At 42.7% G+C, this 19,183-nt stretch overlaps 1 protein-coding gene across 4 annotated transcripts in view; it reads left to right on the top strand.

Annotated features, from left to right (window-relative positions):
- kif13ba (kinesin family member 13Ba) overlaps positions 1–19,183 on the top strand; it is a 46,527-nt gene that overhangs the window by 3,036 nt on the left and 24,308 nt on the right. For all 4 annotated transcript variants that reach the window (XM_058078797.1, XM_058078800.1, XM_058078798.1 and 1 more), the window contains 5 exons: positions 5,198–5,291; positions 15,577–15,589; positions 16,826–16,886; positions 16,956–17,048; positions 18,094–18,274. In XM_058078797.1, the coding sequence (XP_057934780.1) occupies positions 5,198–5,291; positions 15,577–15,589; positions 16,826–16,886; positions 16,956–17,048; positions 18,094–18,274 (442 nt within the window). The remainder of the gene's footprint in view (positions 1–5,197; positions 5,292–15,576; positions 15,590–16,825; positions 16,887–16,955; positions 17,049–18,093; positions 18,275–19,183) is intronic.

Below are 19,183 nucleotides of genomic sequence, written 5' to 3'. Positions count from 1 at the left end.
TTTTAGGATAAGCCCCCCCAAATATATTTATATATATTATATATGGATAAAATATATTATATATGTTAATATTATATATTTTTTATATTCTATATTTTGCTATATACTATTAAAAAAGAAACAAAAAATTATATATGTATATATTTTCTTTTTATTTATTTATTTATTTTTTTGCTGGAAAAAAAGTTCAGGCTCTGGATTTTTTTGTACTTTAAGCCCTGAGTTAATATTGAATACTCATTCCTGGAACCACTTAACTGTGATAAACGAGGTACGACTGTATTTTTAATATTGACCCATTATACTGAATATATCTATCGTGTAGAGTGCAGAGTTCCAGTCAATGAAATAAAGGTGACACTACCAGGACCCTTGCCCTTGTCCTCCAATATGGAGAATACCTCAGAAGAAAGGATACTATTCCTGATTTAGAGTCATCTTCAGTATCCACCATGAAAGATACTCCTAATACCCGTAGCCCACATTCCTGACGTTCCTGGCTTTTGGAATTTGAGAGTGAAAAGTTTGGAAAAATCACTCTTTAAGGTACAACCAGCCCATTCAGAATGTTTTCTCCTAAATGTCGGCGGAGACGTTATTAGTGGTCCATACAGGTCTGGCTCCACTGTGGTCGTCCAAGAAGAAATACATATGGCAGGAGACTGATGGTCTGGAAGGAAGCATTGCCATGTTTCCACCTTTGACTGACAGGACGTGTGTTGGTGTTCCAAATAGCAGCGCATTCTTAAAAAGCAACGCTAGCCAAGAAGCTAATCCTTTATTAGTGACACCGTGGGGATCTGATGGGTTAGCTTCACAAGATTCTCTTCAGTTTTCCTTGTTGTTAATGTAGCAGCGGTTGCGATAATAATCACTTTGGCTTCAGTGGAGTCCAGGTGGAGGAGGTGGCGTTGCAGGCCAGCGGGACAAAGGCAGGAAGGGAGTGAGTCTGAATGAATATTTGCTAACATTGCGTAAGCCTCGGCGTTCCCATGGCCGTGGCCTTCCCAGACGCGGGCACAAGTTCTGGTATGAATGTAGGAACCAACAACACTTTTGTGTGATTTCTCTCTTTGTGAAATAAATCAATAGAGTCTCCAAAAGCATCCACAAATTGAAAGATGCGAGGTTCTGTGCACGAGGTACGCACCCAACGGTTATTATGGCGTACCGGTACACCCCCGAGTGATAACCCTCACCTTTATGTGAAATAAGTCAACAGCAAGACTCCAAAATTATCCATAAAAAGAAAACCTGCAGCGTGAATCAATCACGTCATATAATTACAGTTCTAGCCGCCCTCCAGACTGGCTGACTCACATTGACATAAGCGCTCGTCATCGTACCCAAAACCCACGCTAGCTTAATTTGTGACTGGGGAGAGGCATTAAGGGAAAGGTGAAAATACAGGAAGCCTTCCTTTATGAGTTATGAATGGAAGATCTGTTTATAAACTCCTAAATACCGTTTTTTTAACATTAGAGCCCTCTGGACATAAAATAACACCCCTATAATTACCTTTACACTCCCATTGCTTATAGAGTTGACATAATAAGAGAAAATAAGACATAACTAACACTCGCTGTGTTGCTGTAAATGTGTTCCGCTAGGGGGAGCTGAGTGGCGGGGCGGACAGGAAGTGACTTTGGGGGTTCAGAGTCGAGTTTTAGCTTGGAGTGAGTTATGGCCCCTTTTTATGAATTATTGTGACCAGTGTAGAATACTACATACTTCATGTTTAAATTTCTATTCTTTTTTAACATTAGAGCCCTCTGGACATAAAATAACACCCCTATAATTACCTTTACACTCCCATTGCTTATAGAGTCGACATAATAAGAGTCAAGTCTGGTGCTTGTGTGTCTCACCCAACATTACAGGAACATCACTGACACCTTGTGACCAGTGTAGAATACTACATACTTCATTTTTCAATTTCTATTCTTTTTTTAATATTAGAGCCCTCTGGACATAAAATAACACCCCTATAATTACCTTTACACTCCCATTGCTTATAGAGTCGACATAATAAGAGTGAAGTCTGGTGCTTGTGTGTCTCACCCAACATTACAGGAACATCACTGACACCTTGTGGCCAGTGTAGAATACTACATAATTCATTTTCAATTTCTATTCTTTTTTTAACATTAGAGCCTTCAGGACATAAAATAACACCCCTATAATTACCTTTACACTCCCATTGGTTATAGAGTCGACATAATATAAGTCAAGTCTGGTGCTTGTGCGTCTCACCCAACATTACAGGAACATCACTGACACCTTGTGGCCAGTGTTGAATACTACATTGCTTAATTGAGGCAAAACATCAAAATGTATCAAAGTCACGGTAGAAGATATAAATGCTACAATTCTTGTACACAAAAAAAAAAACCCACACGCCAACGATCTTTGTGTGAAATGCTGCTAAGACTGTAATCCGCATGTCAGGATAATGTTGCTAATTAGTGCACACGCCAGGCCGCAGGGCCTGCAGGCAGCAGTGAAGGTACAACCCCCTTCCCCACTTGGCATGCTACTAGACATGCATTATACCTACTCACGTTAGCTATGCTAATAGTATCAACATATTGGCCTGAAAATGTTAGATTTTATTAGATTTTTGTGGGTGATAGATTTGGCACACGATGCAGTGCCAAAAGTTACCGCTCATGTCCTAACACATGCACGTGTTCACGCTTGTCTTGCATGCTTGGCTTTGGGGGGAATTAAACCTTAAGGAGTGTCTAGAATCATCATTTAAAAAAAAAAAACAAAACCTGTAAAGAAACATTGAACCGCACCTTTGCGATTGACTTGTTGAAATACGACGTGATGTTCTCCTTGGCAAATTCCAGAGCAAGGTGTGCTGACCTCTGACCTCAGACGATGCCCCCACCTAGGGGCTACAACGGGAGCAAAAATACTCCCTCCTTCTCGTCCTTATCTGGCCCCTGTGATGTGTGTCACATGATCTCCAACTGACCGGTCATATATTGCGTAATCACTACAATACCGGTACTGTACATGTACATGTTTTCCAGTATACATGTTTTCTCCTTTGGAGAGGACGCATTGCATCATTAAAAAAAACGTTCAGGTCACATGTACTCTGTGTGTGTGTGTGTGTGTGTGTCCTGTAGTATTGATTAACTTTGTAAAAAGAAACCCACTGCCAGGTAAAAGGTCAGTGTCACCACTCGGACTTTCCCAGTCTCCCATTTCCACATAGCGTTCCGCAAGGTGTTATTTAGATGATTACGCTCATCAAGTAAAACTATGAAGTAAAATACAACAAATGTAAAATTCACAATTGTCTGAGAGTCCGCTTTTTGATTAAAAAAAATATATATATATTTCATTTTAACTTAATATAATGTAAATAGGGGCGGCACGGCGGTCGAGTGGTTAGCGCGCCGCACTGCATCAAGAAATTGTTTTGGGGGTTTAGAGACCCCCCCCCAAAAAGGAAGCATTTTATGCTACAATGACTCAGTATTGAATAAACACTGTGTGGCACGGCGGTCTAGTGGTTAGCGTGTACAGCTAGGAGGACCAGGGTTCAATTCCACCCTCTGCCATCTCTGTGTGGAGTTTGCATGTTTCTTCCCCGTGCATGCGTGGGTTTTCTCCGGGTACTCCGGTTTCCTCCCACATTCCAAAAACATGCTAGGTTAATTAATTAGCGACTCCAAATTGTCCATAGGTATGAATGTGAGTGTGAATGGTTGTTTGTCTATATGTGCCCTGTGATTGGCTGGAGACCAGTCCAGGGTGTACCCCGCCTCTCGCCCGAAGACAACTGGGATAGGCTCCAGCACCCCTGCGACCGTCGTGAGGAAAAAGCGGTATTAAATGAATGAATAATGTAAATTGGAATGTGAGTGTGAATGGTTGTTTGTCTATAGACAAACAACCATTGGGACTCACATTCCGGTTCTCTTCCTGAATCTCAAACGTACGTCACATCAATCATTTTTGCATTTCCTGGAAGTATGATTCCTTGTTTTACATTTAATATTTTTATAGTCGGGCGGCACAGCGGTCGAGTGGTTAGAGCGCAGGCCTCACAGCTAGGAGACCAGGGTTCAATTCCACCCTCCACATTGTGGAGTTTGCATGTTCTCCCCGGGTTTTCTCCGGTTTACTCCGGTTTCCTCCCACATTCCAAAAACATGCTAGGTTAATTAATTAGCGACTCCAAATTGTCCATAGGTATGAATGTGAGTGTGAATGGTTGTTTGTCTATATGTGCCCTGTGATTGGCTGGAGACCAGTCCAGGGTGTACCCCGCCTCTCGCCCGAAGACAACTGGGATAGGCTCCAGCACCCCTGCGACCGTCGTGAGGAAAAAGCGGTATTAAATGAATGAATAATGTAAATTGGAATGTGAGTGTGAATGGTTGTTTGTCTATAGACAAACAACCATTGGGACTCACATTCCGGTTCTCTTCCTGAATCTCAAACGTACGTCACATCAATCATTTTTGCATTTCCTGGAAGTATGATTCCTTGTTTTACATTTAATATTTTTATAGTCGGGCGGCACAGCGGTCGAGTGGTTAGAGCGCAGGCCTCACAGCTAGGAGACCAGGGTTCAATTCCACCCTCCACATTGTGGAGTTTGCATGTTCTCCCCGGGTTTTCTCCGGTTTACTCCGGTTTCCTCCCACATTCCAAAAACATGCTAGGTTAATTAATTAGCGACTCCAAATTGTCCATAGGTATGAATGTGAGTGTGAATGGTTGTTTGTCTATATGTGCCCTGTGATTGGCTGGCGACCAGTCCAGAGTGTACCCCACATCACTTCTCGCCCGAAGACAGCTGGGATAGGCTCCAGCACCCCTATGACCCTCGTGAGGATAAGTGCTACAAAATGAATGAATAAATGAACAATGTTTACATGCATATGTGTGTGTATATATAGCCGAATCCGGCCCCTGGGCCTTGAGTTTGACACCTGTGTTAGAGCCTCCAAAAGTGTCCATTAAGACCAGGAAAAGGTCTAGATTTGTGGCGAGTTACTTTTTGGAAAACAGAATCCAGAGTGGTGTGAATACTAGCGACAGAACTGATCCCACTGATCCCTCCTGCTACCTATTCTTATTGTTTTGGCAGATGAGCTGTGTTAAGGGAAAGACTGGTTATCAGAGTTATGATATCATCCACCGTAACCCTACTCTCCTTTCTCCACCACAGAAAAGGAATTGAACACCAAGTGTGTGGTGGAGATGGTGAAGAACCAGACCGTCCTCCATCCAGCGGGGGCCAACCTGGGCAAGGGCGACTCCAGGTATGTCGTTTAGACGTGCTTTTCCATTTCCAGCTTTTACTGTGCATTCCCGCTGTACACAACACAATGCTTTTGGAAAATGTTATTGTGTCGCGGCCGACCAATGAGGTGGCCCCGTGTGTGTATGGAATGTGGCCTTGTTGTCACCGTGCGGCGCTTGGCAGGAAACTCTACAAAATCCGCTAATGGAACTCGCAGAAATGGGCGGGTTTCCCGCTTGGTTTGTTTTTACAGCAGATGCTGTTTGTTGTTTGGGTTTGTGCCTGATTGGGATGTCACTGCTTTGGACCGGCTTCAGGACATCCTGGTTTTCCTTCTCCTGGTTTAAAGGAAAAGTTCCCACTTTTCTCTTCCTGTAGAAGAAACCCTTTTATGATGGTTTTAGCTTTTTTTGGCCTTTACACGATATCACGGTGGGTTGTTTTGGTTTTTTTTTGCAGTCATATTTAGTTCGGCTTCTCTACCATTCCATGTTTCCGATTCCCCTGTTGTTGTTCTTGTAGCCTCGTTCAGTGACTAAGTGGACCGGCATGCATGCCACCTGTTGTGCTGGCGTACACTTTGACAGCCTGCTAAAAGCGTTTCATGTGGACAGTAAGATAAAGAGATATTTTTACCACAGCAAAAAAAAAAAACCCCGGTCTGGACTGCAAGCTCCGTGATGAGAAGGCTAATTCATCAGGGATGTGTTGGAATGTCGTGTTGGAGGTCACACCTGACCCAGAGATTGTAGTAAGTCATCTTTGGGAGGGGGCAGGGCGGACACGTGTAGCGACAACGCTGCCTTCCGGGCCGACTTTGCCCAGAAGAGACATTCATTCATTCATTCATTTTCTACCGCTTTTTCCTCACATGGGTCGCGGGGGGTGCTGGAGCCTATCCCAGCTGTCTCCGGGGCGAGAGACGGGGTACGCCCTGGACTGGTGGCCAGCCAATCACAGGGCACATATAGACAAACAACCATTCACACTCACATTCATACCTATGGACAATTTAGAGTCGCTAATTAACCTAGCATGTTTTTGGAATGTGGGAGGAAACCGGAGTACCCGGAAAAAAACCCACGCATGCACAGGGAGAACATGCAAACTCCACACAGAGATGGCCGAGGGTGGAATCGAACACTGGTCTCCTAGCTGTGAGGTCTGCGCGCTAACCACTCGACTACCGTGCCGCCCGCTTTGTAACATTCATTCATTTTCTATCGCTTTTCCTCACGAGGGTCGCGGGGGTGTTGGAGCCTATCCCAGCTGTCTTCAGGCGAGAGGCGGGGTACACCCTGGACTGGTCGCCAGCCAATCACAGGGCACATATAGACAAACAACCATTCACACTCACATTCATACCTATGGACAATTTGGAGTCGCTAATTAACCTAGCATGTTTTTGGAATGTGGGAAGAAACCGGAGTACCCGGGAAAAAAACCCACGCATGCACGGGGAGAACATGCAAACTCCACACAGAGATGGCCGAGGGTGGAATCGAACCCTGGTCTCCTAGCTGTGAGGTCTGCGCGCTAACCACTCGTCCACCGTGTCGCCCCGCAGAAGAGACAATCACACATAAAAAAAAAAAAAGATGGACTCTTCCTTCATTCTCTCCCCGCTGCCTGGCTTCCTCCCTTTTTTCTGAGCTCTTCCGTTTCTGTGGCAACATGGTGGAGGTTAACTTTGGGTCGCCGCCACTGACCGTGGAGCCCCCTTTTTTTCCCCTTGAGCGCAGAGTCAACGGATGACTCCCTCATTCACTCAAGCATCTGTCGACCATAAACATTTCTCCGCTGACTTTTATGGAGGACTGAACAAGAGCAAGGCGGCGGTTTCTCTGGCTGCCCCGTGGCCTTCACAAAAGGAAGCAGCGGCAGCAGGAGGATGGGGGGGACCGCAGATGCCTCTCATGTCGCTTCTTTACTCGGCGGTTGCTTGTTTGTCAGTCGGGGAGGGAGGGGGGTGCTGACAGGAAGTGGGGATGTAGCTCTTGATGTTGCAGGTGCACGCTGTGTCAGCTGCGCCTTTTTGTCTGGAAGGTCAGAAAACGTGTTTGTCTCAGGGAATTCACACGTCAGGCGAATAATCCGACAAAATAGTTGTCTCGATGACTTCACAAGCTATTTCTGTGAGCCTCATCGACCGAGGGCGAGCAGCGGTGGTGGTGTCCATCATTCATTCGCTTGCGGGAGAAGCGACCGCATTGCATTGATGCAACTGGTCCAACATCTGTATCGATGAATAAGATAAGAACTTGAGAGTAAAGACTTGAAGCTATGGACTGATCTGCTGCGTCACAGTTTGTCGTCTTCCTCATCAGCCTCGGACTCAGCTTCTCCATCCTTGACTCCATCTGGATTATCTCCGTTTGCCTACAGTCAGGATTCCCCATCCAAGTCAATTGTATCTGCTGGGATTGTCACTTTTTAAGCGGCCCGAGCGCTGACTCCCACTCAGTAAGTCGGCCCCACCAAACCGAGTTAGCGGGGGTCGTTGACTGACGTTTTGGCTGAACGCCCTCCCGTGTCATGTCCATTAGTACATTAGCACAGATTTTTTTTTTGTTTTGTTTTCGGACTGAGAGCGGCCATTATGTCGAGTATAACAGACTAAATGGGTCGTTTCAGGCTGCTTTGCGTAATCCAGCCCACAGACAGACACTCGCCATAAGTGCAGGTTTGCCGCCAAAGTGAATGATTCTTTCCCTCACCCGATTCAAACCCAGACAGTCCAGATACGGTCCTGCACCGACTTGAGTGGTTTTATATCAACTACAAGCGTGCTGCTGATCAAAAACCAAAACGGAAGCTGCTCCAACAAAGACTGTTGCTTGGACAAACACTAATTTTTCACATGCAACAGCGGAAAAAGAGGCATTTTAGAATAAATATTAGACAAAAATCATATGAAAACTGGGGCACAGGTTTGACTATTAGCCTTTTGTTGGGGTCAAAATGAGAGCCAAAGGTGGTAATGCGGGTAATGCGCCCCCCCCAGAACAACTTTGCTTAACCCTCCCCATGTGTTAGGGTCGGCACCGACCCGTTTTACATTTTAATGCATTAAAAGAATCACATAACATTTGTTTATTGCATCAAGGCTTTTTGACTTTGTCAGGAAACTTTATTTCAACAAAATAAAACCAAAAAAATATTTTTTTACTACATTTTAAAATGGTCTAGTTGAAATTATGACCACTGTATTGTTAGGGTCGGTTTTGACCCGGTTATAATAATATGACTATAAATCATTTACATGATTTCCTATTGAAACACTTGCTTTGGTTAGAGTCCGCTTTGGTTAGAGTTGGACTTTAAATGCTTTTAACCAAGGCACTACCATATTTTTCTTTACCGTAAATGTTTGTGATTGTCCAGTCATTATGTTTTATTATTATATTATTATTTTATTATGATAGCATTATTGTTTTGTGCATGTTAAACTATAATTATTGGCTACTAAATGTGTTTTGTGTTAACATTTTTAGCTGTCTAGAATGGATTAATTGCATTTACATGATTTTCTATTGAAAACACTTGCTTTGGTTAGAGTCCGCTTTGGTTAGAGTTGGACTTTAAATGACTTTAACCAAGGCACCACCGTATTTTTCTTTACCGTAGCCCAGCAAAGAAAGCGCCTCCTTCTTCTCGCTGAATAAAAACAAAAGCATAAAACAACACACAAAATCATGTTTGCATGTTTGATTGTCCAGTCATTATGTATTCTTATTATATTATTATTTTTATAATAATATAAATACTAAAGTTCTGTTGCTGAAAACAATAACTTTTTCTACCTTTTCTTGACATATATATATTATATATATATTATATATATATATGGGTCAAAATTCACCCGAACACCATTGACGTTTCTTTAGCGATTAATACTAAAATGAGAAAATAAATAAAACTAATTGATTTAAGAGATATATTCTATAGCTCTCAGTGATAGCCACGTAACAAAAAATAAAATTTATTAATATGATTCTTTTGAGGTTCATTTTACCATTTTTGGAAATTTAATTTGAGGGGTATAGTGACAAAAAAAGGCCTACATGCCCACATCAAAATTATTAAAACCAACATTTTCATGGATGAGGAAGCCTAAGAAGGTAACCAAGACATGAGAAGCAAATTTGATGGTACAGTAAACCTCGGATATATCGGATTCAATTGTTCCCACTGGTTTTGTCCGATATAAGCGAAATCCGTTATATGCGTATACCGGAAAATGTCCGTTTTACGCATACATCAGATTTATATCCGGTATATGCGTAAATCGGATTTTATCTGTTATAAAAAGGCACTTCCTTGACTATGTTTCCAATGTACCTGGACTGGGCAATGAAAAGAGACGTAAGGTAATGAGAATTTAACTTTATTGGACTCTGAGCATAACAAATTGTTAATTAAGCTAGGCCCTGTTACGCCCGTCAGGCCTACGTTATTTCCAATAGTGAGGTTAAGATCTCATTCACTGCTGTGCTAGTATTATTGACGTCACTCACTTTTATATTTGTCCTAAATCTGGAGCCAAAAGAAAGACAATAGCCAGTGACATCAACAAGATTAGCATAACGATGCGGCCATCCGATATATGCGAGGGAAATTTAATGGAAATGCATTGGAACGGGACTGGAGATTTTGTCCGAAATAGGCGAAATCCGTTATAAAAAATCCGATATATGCAATGAATTTTTATTGGAAATGCATTACAGAAAAATCGGTTCTTTTTTATCTGTCCGTTGTCAGCGAATTTCCGATATATCCGAGTCCGATATATCCGAGGTTTACTGTAACTTATTGTTTTTAGTGTATTTTATAGCTGATTTAATACATGGGTCAAAACCTAAGAGATGATACCAGAAATCTAACACAAGAGGAAGGTTAATAGCTGTGCTCTTAAGTCAAGAGAACCCAAGAGAACCCTGTTTGCAGACCATGTTCCTCCGTGTTCATCCGTAGTGTTTTGCATGTTCCTCCAGTGCTCGCCTGGGTGAAATTAGCACTATGATCAGTTTGAGCAGGACACAGTAGTCTTCTTGTGCGTCTCTCTGGCTTGGAATGACTGCAGGCCTCCTTTTTTTTTTTTTTTTTAATAACAGCAAACGAGACCGAAACACAGAAAGCGCCATTGTGAGGCGTTTTCTCCACTGCGTGAAATGTGAAATGTAGAATAACATGCATGTATGTATCGATGCACGTGGCGCTGCAGCCGTGGTTATTATGCATTGTGTCTCATTGACGCCAACTCTGCTTCGGGTTTAACATTCCACTCTCAGGCCCAGCCTCCCACACCTCTCCCCTAATAACTCCATCCTCCACTCCTCATTCTTCCCACACGCAGCCCGAGATGGTACAGTCCCAGAAAAAGGAGGGGGGAAAACAACAATGCAAGAACAGTGGAGAAGAGGGGAGGGCAGCCATGCATTAAGATATTTTCGAAATGACGGTGATGAGAGCGGAGGAGCCGGGGCCCTGAAGGGAGGCGGGTTCGTGGCTCTTCCGAGCACCTCACTCCACATTTGTCGGCAGGGGAGGGGGGGGTTGGGTGCTGACGGCTTATCTCATTAACGGAACGGACCTTCCGAGGGATGACAACAACGGGCGAGCTGTAAAGGTGTCATCACTCTGCATGTCACAGTGTGAAGACTTTATCAGAGCTTTTATTGTAGAAAATCGGAACCGTGTCAAGTGCCGCAATCACTTGACACGGGATTACCTCCACCAAGGCTTTGTTTGCTCGATAGAGATCAGGAATGGGGTTGAAATTTATACAAAAGCTAAGCAGTTTTGCTTTTTGTTCCCTTACTGTCTCAAACTCAATTTACCTGGGGGGGCACTGGAGCTAGGGTCTAGCCAAGGCTGGGCTGCATCAGGTTTTCAAAAAAAAAAAAAAAAAAAAATTATTAAAAACAGAAAAATATACAAATTTTTTCAGTGCTTTGGTTCCGATTTTCTACAATAAAAGCTCTGATAAAACATTCCACTGTTCTCAAATATCTTAATTTTTATTTTTCTGCACAAATAAAGATGAAAAATAAATAAACAAATCAAGAATAAAGAAAATCAATCAGTAATAAACAAATATAATAATAATAATAAAACGGCAAATAATAAAAACTTAAGAAACCACATATAGTTGGTGGGTAGACAAATTATTTTTTTCAGATTAAAATGAACAAAGCATTATTAGAGCCCTGTACACATGACAAAACACGACTATAGTCACATTTATACTCTTTTTTTTTTTTTTTTTTTTTTTTTTTTTTTTTACAACATATTGCGCAACTGCAGGGTCTTGAGACACATGCTAACCTTTAACATGAACATTAATCAAACGTAATAATTTTTTCTGGGTACATGATACCATACAGCATCCATATCAAACTTGCGTGGGGCGCACTAACATTAAACTTTCATATCAAGGCGGGGGCCTCAAACTAGTGTCCTGCCGCGTGTTTGAGACCCCTGTTGTACAACCTCGGCGGCCTCTGCTTGACCGAGTGCCATTCCTACTTGTTTCCTCGTCTCGGAAGCTGCTTCATCATTGAAGTTGTGGGCAGGAATTCCCGCCCGCGTCAAGTATTTGGGTTCCATCAAGTGCGTCAGAGGAAGAGTAAGAAGTGTTAAGGGTGGACTTGAGCAGAAGTTTTGCTGGTTCATGAAGAAGGAGCTTTGTGGTCATGTCAGACTTCCCACAAGAAAAGACAGTAAATAGCATGTGGGCGGGGTTCTTTTTTTTTTTTGTTTACTTTGCTTTTTACCTCTGGCTGCATCATCTGTCAGCTCGTCTTCGGCACAGGAGGAAGGGGGGGAGGGAGAGCCTCGGGCTCACACAGACGACTGATTTGGTCCACCCCACTACCCCACCCCACCCCGCCCGCCTACCATGCAAGCAACCTACATGTAGCTGAAAATACACTGATAATAATTTTTCCCCATTTGTTTATACATCAGTGGTTTACATCAGCCCTTGTTTCTGTCAAACCTCTGATGGATACTATTGACTCATAATGTCTGGAGGTTATCTGAGAGCCCTGAAAACATGACATAGCACCCCTATAGCCACCTGTTATAATCATATTCCCTAATAAAATAGACAAGATCAGCAATAATAACACATAACTGTTAGCATCAAGTTCCTTGATCAGATATAATGTGGGTCAATCATGCATGGCATTAAAACCAAAGCACCAGGACAGCACCACTGTTGGCATCTAAGCACCAGGAGAGCACCGCTGTTGGCACGGAAACACAAGGAGAGCACCGCTGTTGGCATGGAAGCACCAGGAGAGCACCGATGTTTTGGCGTGGAAGCACCAGGACGGCGCCGCTGTTGGCATGGAAACACCAGGACGCCGCCGATGTCGGCACCTAAGCACCAGGACGCCGCCGATGTCGGCACCTAAGCACCAGGACGCCGCCGATGTCGGCACCTAAGCACCAGGACGCCGCCGATGTCGGCACCTAAGCACCAGGACGCCGCCGATGTCGGCACCTAAGCACCAGGACCTCACCGCTGTCGGCACCTAAGCACCAGGACGCCACCGATGTTGGCATGGAAGCACCAAAGTGTCATTGCTAGCCACATGGGAAGCAACATTTAGTTTATGAATAATACAGCATCAGCAACATTCCTACCTCCGTTGGGATTTCGCCGGGGTTTTATTTTACTCCCAGTAGCGCCAGCAGGTCCCCCTGACCCATCTGGCACACATTTGCCAGCCTGCCAGCGTGAGGCTGCTGATGCCAGCCTGTACAGATGGAGAGGGAGCGTGATGGCCGGAATATGTTTCACAGGAAAGCATCTGCCACCATCATTGGATGGAACCACATTGAGCAGCTTTGGAGTGCATGTATTCATTTTGCTTAATGATGTAACGTGCCAGTCTGGCGTCGTACGACAACCTTCTTGCTTGATGGAACATCGGGGGGGAGGCAAATAAGATTGCGGTCGAGGAACCGTGGGGAAATGGTTTTCAGATGGGAGTCATGAATGATGATGCGAACTCCAATCTTGACTCGATTATTTGCAGAGTTGTGGTCGGCCGTGGAATTTCCACGTCTCAGGTTCCTTTAGCATAGCTTGGCGTCCCTTTAAGTGATGTCCCTCTAACAACCTTCTGGTAATGTCTTGATGACCAACAATAGTTCATTTGAGAGCCAGAGCTGCTAATTACCATATATGCAAATGAAGTGCCCAGCAGCGCTAACTAATGAGCGGCAGAATATTGCATGTGTGCACTTTTGGTGGTTGCAGGCTTTGTTTTTTGTCACAAACACAAAGAACAAAGAGTTACATACGCTTTGTACGGTGCTCTAGTAGGGGCGGAACGGTGCACCACAGCCACGTTTTGGTATCTTGTACCTGGGGGGGCCACTGGAGCTAGGGTCTGGGCAAGGCTGGGCCGCATCAGGTTTCCAAAAAAAAAACAAACGCATTTATTAACAGAAAAATATACAAACTTTTTCAGTGCTTTGGTTCCGATTTTCTACAATAAAAGCTCTGATAAAAAATTCCACTGTTCTCAAATAGCTTAATTTTTTTTCTGCACAAAATAAGATTAAAAATAAATAAACAAATCAAGAATAAAGAAAATCAATCAATCAGTAATAAATAAATATAATAATAATAATAATAATAATAAAAACTTAAGAAACCACATATAGTTGGTGGGTAGACATGATTTTTTTCAGATTAAAATAAACAAAGCATTATTAGAGCCCTGTAGACATGACAAAACACAACTATAGTCACATTTATACTTTTTTTATTTACAACATATTGCGCAACTGCAGGGTCTTGAGACACATGCTAACTCGCAAACTAGAGAGCTAGCGACCTAAACGGTAGCCTTCAAGTTATTTCCTTTAAACTTAAATAGCCAAAAACTTACCACTTCCACACGGATAGGGAGGATAACTATTAACAGTTATTTAACCTTTAACATGAACATTAATCAAACGTAATAATTTTTTTCTGGGTACATGATACCATACAGCATCCATATCAAACTTGCGTGGGGGCCTCAAACTAGTGTCCTGCGGGCCACATTTGGCCCACGGGCTGCATGTTTGAGACCCCTGTTGTAGGGTGACGACATCTCGTGAGAATAAAACTTGATGTGTTTTGAATAGTATGGGGTACCGGACCACCCAATTCAGGCCAGGTTTGTTCCCTGAATGAGCGAATGTCAGAGTTTGGGTTGGCATTGCTGGGAATGAGTCGGATCTGTTTCCAGTGAGCGTTGTACTTCACCGGGGGCGCAGCCGAGGCGTTTGAGGGGGTTCCGGTTTGGTGGCTGCAGGATCGGTTCTCCGCTTTTTGCAGATGATGCGGTCCTGCTGGCTCCGCTTCAGGATCGATTTTAAGATTCTCGTACTGGTTTTTAAATGCCCTTTGCACCTTCTTATTTATCTGATCTGCTTTTACCATATCAAGTCCAGCGGACCCTGCGGTCCTCCGACAAGATGGCGGCGGGTACAAGAGGTGGAAATTAGTTTTCTCCATCGGGTGGCTGGGCTCTCCATCCTTCTTCAGGGCACATTCAGGGGAAGGAGGAGCTGGACGAAGTCGCCAAGGAGATGGTAGTCCGGGTTTCCCTACCCTAGGGTGCTGCTCTAGCGACCCAACCTCAGTCTCGTTTTTGCGGACCCAGTCTCGTCTCGAGTTTGAGGTCTTTACTTTGAATAAATGAAAGTTGCTCTCAATGTGCTGTCCATCAAGGATTAGTAAAAGATACAAAACATAAAAAAAAACATTTAACAAGACAAGTAACCAAGATATCATAAAAGACGCAATAAAGGGCGTGGTCAGGATGTGCAAATCATCATCATCATCAGCATAGCAGGACGTCATGTGAACGTCTGCTTCTCTGAGTAACGCTCGTCTTAAATGTCACTCTGTATTTATTCTGACCTCCACCCACTAACCTCTTTATGTCCCGATGCTCCTGGCTATGCCAGCTCTCGTACCAATCAGCCCCACCCCCCCCCACCCGGAGATACACACTACACACTTGGCTGTGACAAACAATCAGGAGTAAACAAGCACGCACACATGCAAAGGTCTATAAAATGTGTGATGGACGTGCCTTGATCTTGCATCCGTTGCCTCTCGTCGACTCCCGTCTATTTTTGCCGCCGTTTTTCTCCTCTTTATTAGAATAACACGTGACTGTGCTTTTTTCCTTCGCCGTGCCCTCTCACTAATCTGTGTGAAATGTCCCCTCTTCTCTGTGCCCACATGCTCCCGTGTGCGCCCTGACCCCCCCATGACGTGACATCACCAGGAACCAGTCCAAGGTAACGGCGACTTTGACTCTTGGCAGCACCCAAGCTAATTCTGTGCTCGTGACTCATCCGCACCTTCCACAAAGACGCCGCTGTCTTCCTCGCTCGCTCACTCCCTGTGGAAAAACAGCCACTAGGCCCTCGATTTCATGCTCGCTTTCTCTGCTAGGAGGTTTTTTTTTCTTTCTTAAAGGGGAACTGCACTTTGGGGATGGGGGTTGCCCATCATTAACAATCCTTATGTGAAACATGAACACATAATTCTTTCCCTTTTATAACACGAGAAAACAAGTTAAATCAAGAATAAAGAAAATCAATCAATCAGTAATAAATAAATATAATAATAATAATAAAACGGCAAATAATAAAAACTTAAGAAACCACATATAGTTGGTGGGTAGACAAATTATTTTTTTCAGATTAAAATGAACAAAGCATTATTAGAGCCCTGTACACATGACAAAACACGACTATAGTCACATTTTTACTTTTTTTATTTACAACATATTGCACAACTGCAGGGTCTTGAGACACATGCTAACTCGCAAACTAGAGAGCTAGCAACCTAAATGGTAGCCTCCAAGTTATTTCCTTTAAACTTAAAAAAAACAAAAACTTACCACTTCCACACGGATAGGGAGGATAACTATTAACAGTTATTTAACCATTAACATGAACATTAATCAAACGTAATATTTTTTTTCTGGGTACATGATACCATACAGCATCCATATCAAACTTGCGCGGGCCGCACTAACATTAAACTTTCATATCAAGGCGCGGGCCTCAAACTAGTGTCCTGCGGGCCACATTTGGCCCGCGGGCCACGTGTTTGAGACCCCTGATTTACAACATATCGCGCAACTGCAGGGTCTTGAGACACATGCTAACTCGCAAACTAGAGAGCTAGCGACCTAAACGGTAGCCTCCAAGTTATTTCCTTTAACCTTAAATAGCCAAAAACTTACCACTTCCACACGGATAGGTAGGATAACTATTAACACTTATTTAACCTTTAACATGAACATTAATCAAACTTAATATTTTTTTCTGTGTACATGATACCATACAGCATCCATATCAAACTTGCGCGGGCCGCACTAACATTAAACTTTCATATCAAGGCGGGGGCCTCAAACTAGTGTCCTGCGGGCCAAATGTGGCCACGTGTTTGACACCCCTGTCATAAAGTGTATATAATTATATTATAAACCGCATACTGCAATCTACAAATGTGTGTGTTCTCAGGTGTTTGCCTACGATTACTGCTTCTGGTCCATGGACGAGTCAGACAAAGACAAGTTTGCCGGTGAGTCGTAGCACCTAGCATCCACTTGACGTCCATACCGTAAATATTCTATTCCTTTTACGCCTTCAGGTCAGGAGGTGGTGTTTCAGTGCCTTGGGGAAAGTCTTCTTCATAATGCCTTCCTGGGCTACAATGCCTGTATCTTTGCCTACGGACAAACTGGTGAGACCATCGGGATACTCGTGTATTGATCATATTGACTCCTAGAGGCGTTTTTAGTATCAACGTGTAAGCTTTTTTCTCACTTCATTTCGCCCATTTTTTTGCTGAGTCCATTTGCAGTCTGCGGCTAAAAATGAGAAAAAGCTGTAATTTAATTAAATAAAATGAAGTTGTGATATTATGAGGAAAGTTATTTTAGTAGCGTAGACTATAAATATTAAAGAATTTTTTCATTTTTTTTGTCGTCAAAAGTCGTAAAAAGTTATGTTTTTTTTAGTCGTAATATGAGAAACAAAATAAAGTTACAAAATGACATTGTAGAAAAGTTACGATGTAACAAGAATAAAGACGAGAAGATTTTATGAAATAAAATGAAGTTGTGATATTATGAGGAAAGTTATTTTAGTAGAGTAGACTATAAATATTAAAGAATTTTTTCATTTTTTTTGTCGTAAAAAGTCGTAATATGAGAAACAAAATAAAGTTACAAAATGACATTGTAGAAAAGTTACGATGTAACAAGAATAAAGACGAGAAGATGAAATAGAAAATTGTAAAAAAAAAAAATTATCTTACATATTTATATACATTAATTTAAAAGTAATTCTAATGAGGAAGGTTTCACAAGAATACACGTATAATATGAGGATAAATAAACTAATTTTTAGTAGCGTAGAGTTGAAATATTAAATAAAAAATATTATTTTAAAGTCATTATATTATGAAAATCAAACAAAACAAAATAATATTGGAAAAATTAGGTAGAAAAAAAAGAAAATATTATGTGAATCATAATTATAATAATAATATAATTATTAATAAAATAAAAATAATAAATAATAATTATAATAAATAATAAAAATAATTATGTCATCCCGTCTTTGTAAAAGCAGCCATGCCAAACGTTCCGGAAAGCAAAGATCTTCACTTTTCGTCTCATTAATTTTGCACAATATCCTTCAGGTGTATTTTTGGAAATTTATCCACCAGCGTTTCACATTTCCAAACCTCAGAAAGACCACCTTCCCCATTCCTGTGTACGTAGGTTCCGGAAAGTCCTACACCATGATGGGTTCCGGGGACCAGCCGGGCCTCATTCCTCGGCTTTGCAGCGCTTTGTTTGACAGAACCCAGACGGAACAGCGGGAGCAGGAGAAGTTTACCGTGGAGGTTTCCTACATGGAGATCTACAACGAAAAGGTCCGGGATTTGCTGGATCCTAAAGGGTAGGTCCTACAAGTTGCCATTTTTTTTTTTTGCCATGAGTCCCTTTTTTAAAGCGCTCATGACAGCAAAAAATAAGAAAAGGAAAGCAGTCATTTAAAGGGGGAATATTATGCCTTTTTACCTTTAAATGTTTTTAGAATGTTCATTCATTCATTCATTTTCGACCGCTTTTTCCTCATGAGGGTCGCGGGGGTGCTGGAGCCTATCCCAGCTGTCTTCAGGCTCGAGGCGGGGTACACCCTGGACTGGTGGCCAGCCAATCACAGGCCACATATAGACAAACAACCATTCACACTCACATTCATACATATGGGCAATTTGGAGTCGCTAATTAACCTAGCATGTTTTTTGGAATGTGGGAGGAAACCGGAGTAACCGGAGAAAAGCCACGCATGCACGGGGGGAGAACATGCAAACTCCACACAAAGATGGCCGAGGGTGGAATTGAACCCTGGTCTGCGCGCTAACCACTCGACACCGTGCCGCCCGTTTTTTAGAATGTTGTATTCTTAAATGACTAAATGATGGAAAAGTTTCACATAATGAGCTGTGAAAGAAGTGGCTCCCTGTGACCTCACACTGACCTTCCTTATATGGGCATCGCTGTAGACCAGATACACTCTAGGACAACCCTCCCCACAGCTCTGCTTGGCTATGCCTCCCTGAATTTTTTTTTTTTACGAGGCAAGCTCAGGCATGAAGTGGTTGGAGTTGGTGAAAAAAATATTTTTATTTGCCAACGGCATTTCACACAGGACTTATTTTTCTGGACATAGACGTGAAATATCCAAAAATAAAATGTTGCTGAAGCCTTAGAAAGGTGCATTCACGTCGGACACACTAGTGTGTTTTAACATCCGAAGTGAGAGAAAGTGATGCATTCATTCTCAGGCCAGCTGCTGAGGCCA

This window comes from Doryrhamphus excisus, chromosome 7 (genome assembly GCF_030265055.1).
Source record: "Doryrhamphus excisus isolate RoL2022-K1 chromosome 7, RoL_Dexc_1.0, whole genome shotgun sequence".
NCBI classification, from domain to species: Eukaryota; Metazoa; Chordata; class Actinopteri; order Syngnathiformes; family Syngnathidae; genus Doryrhamphus; species Doryrhamphus excisus.
Note: the sequence above shows the minus strand (reverse complement) of the source record. Positions and strands in the feature narration are given on the sequence as shown.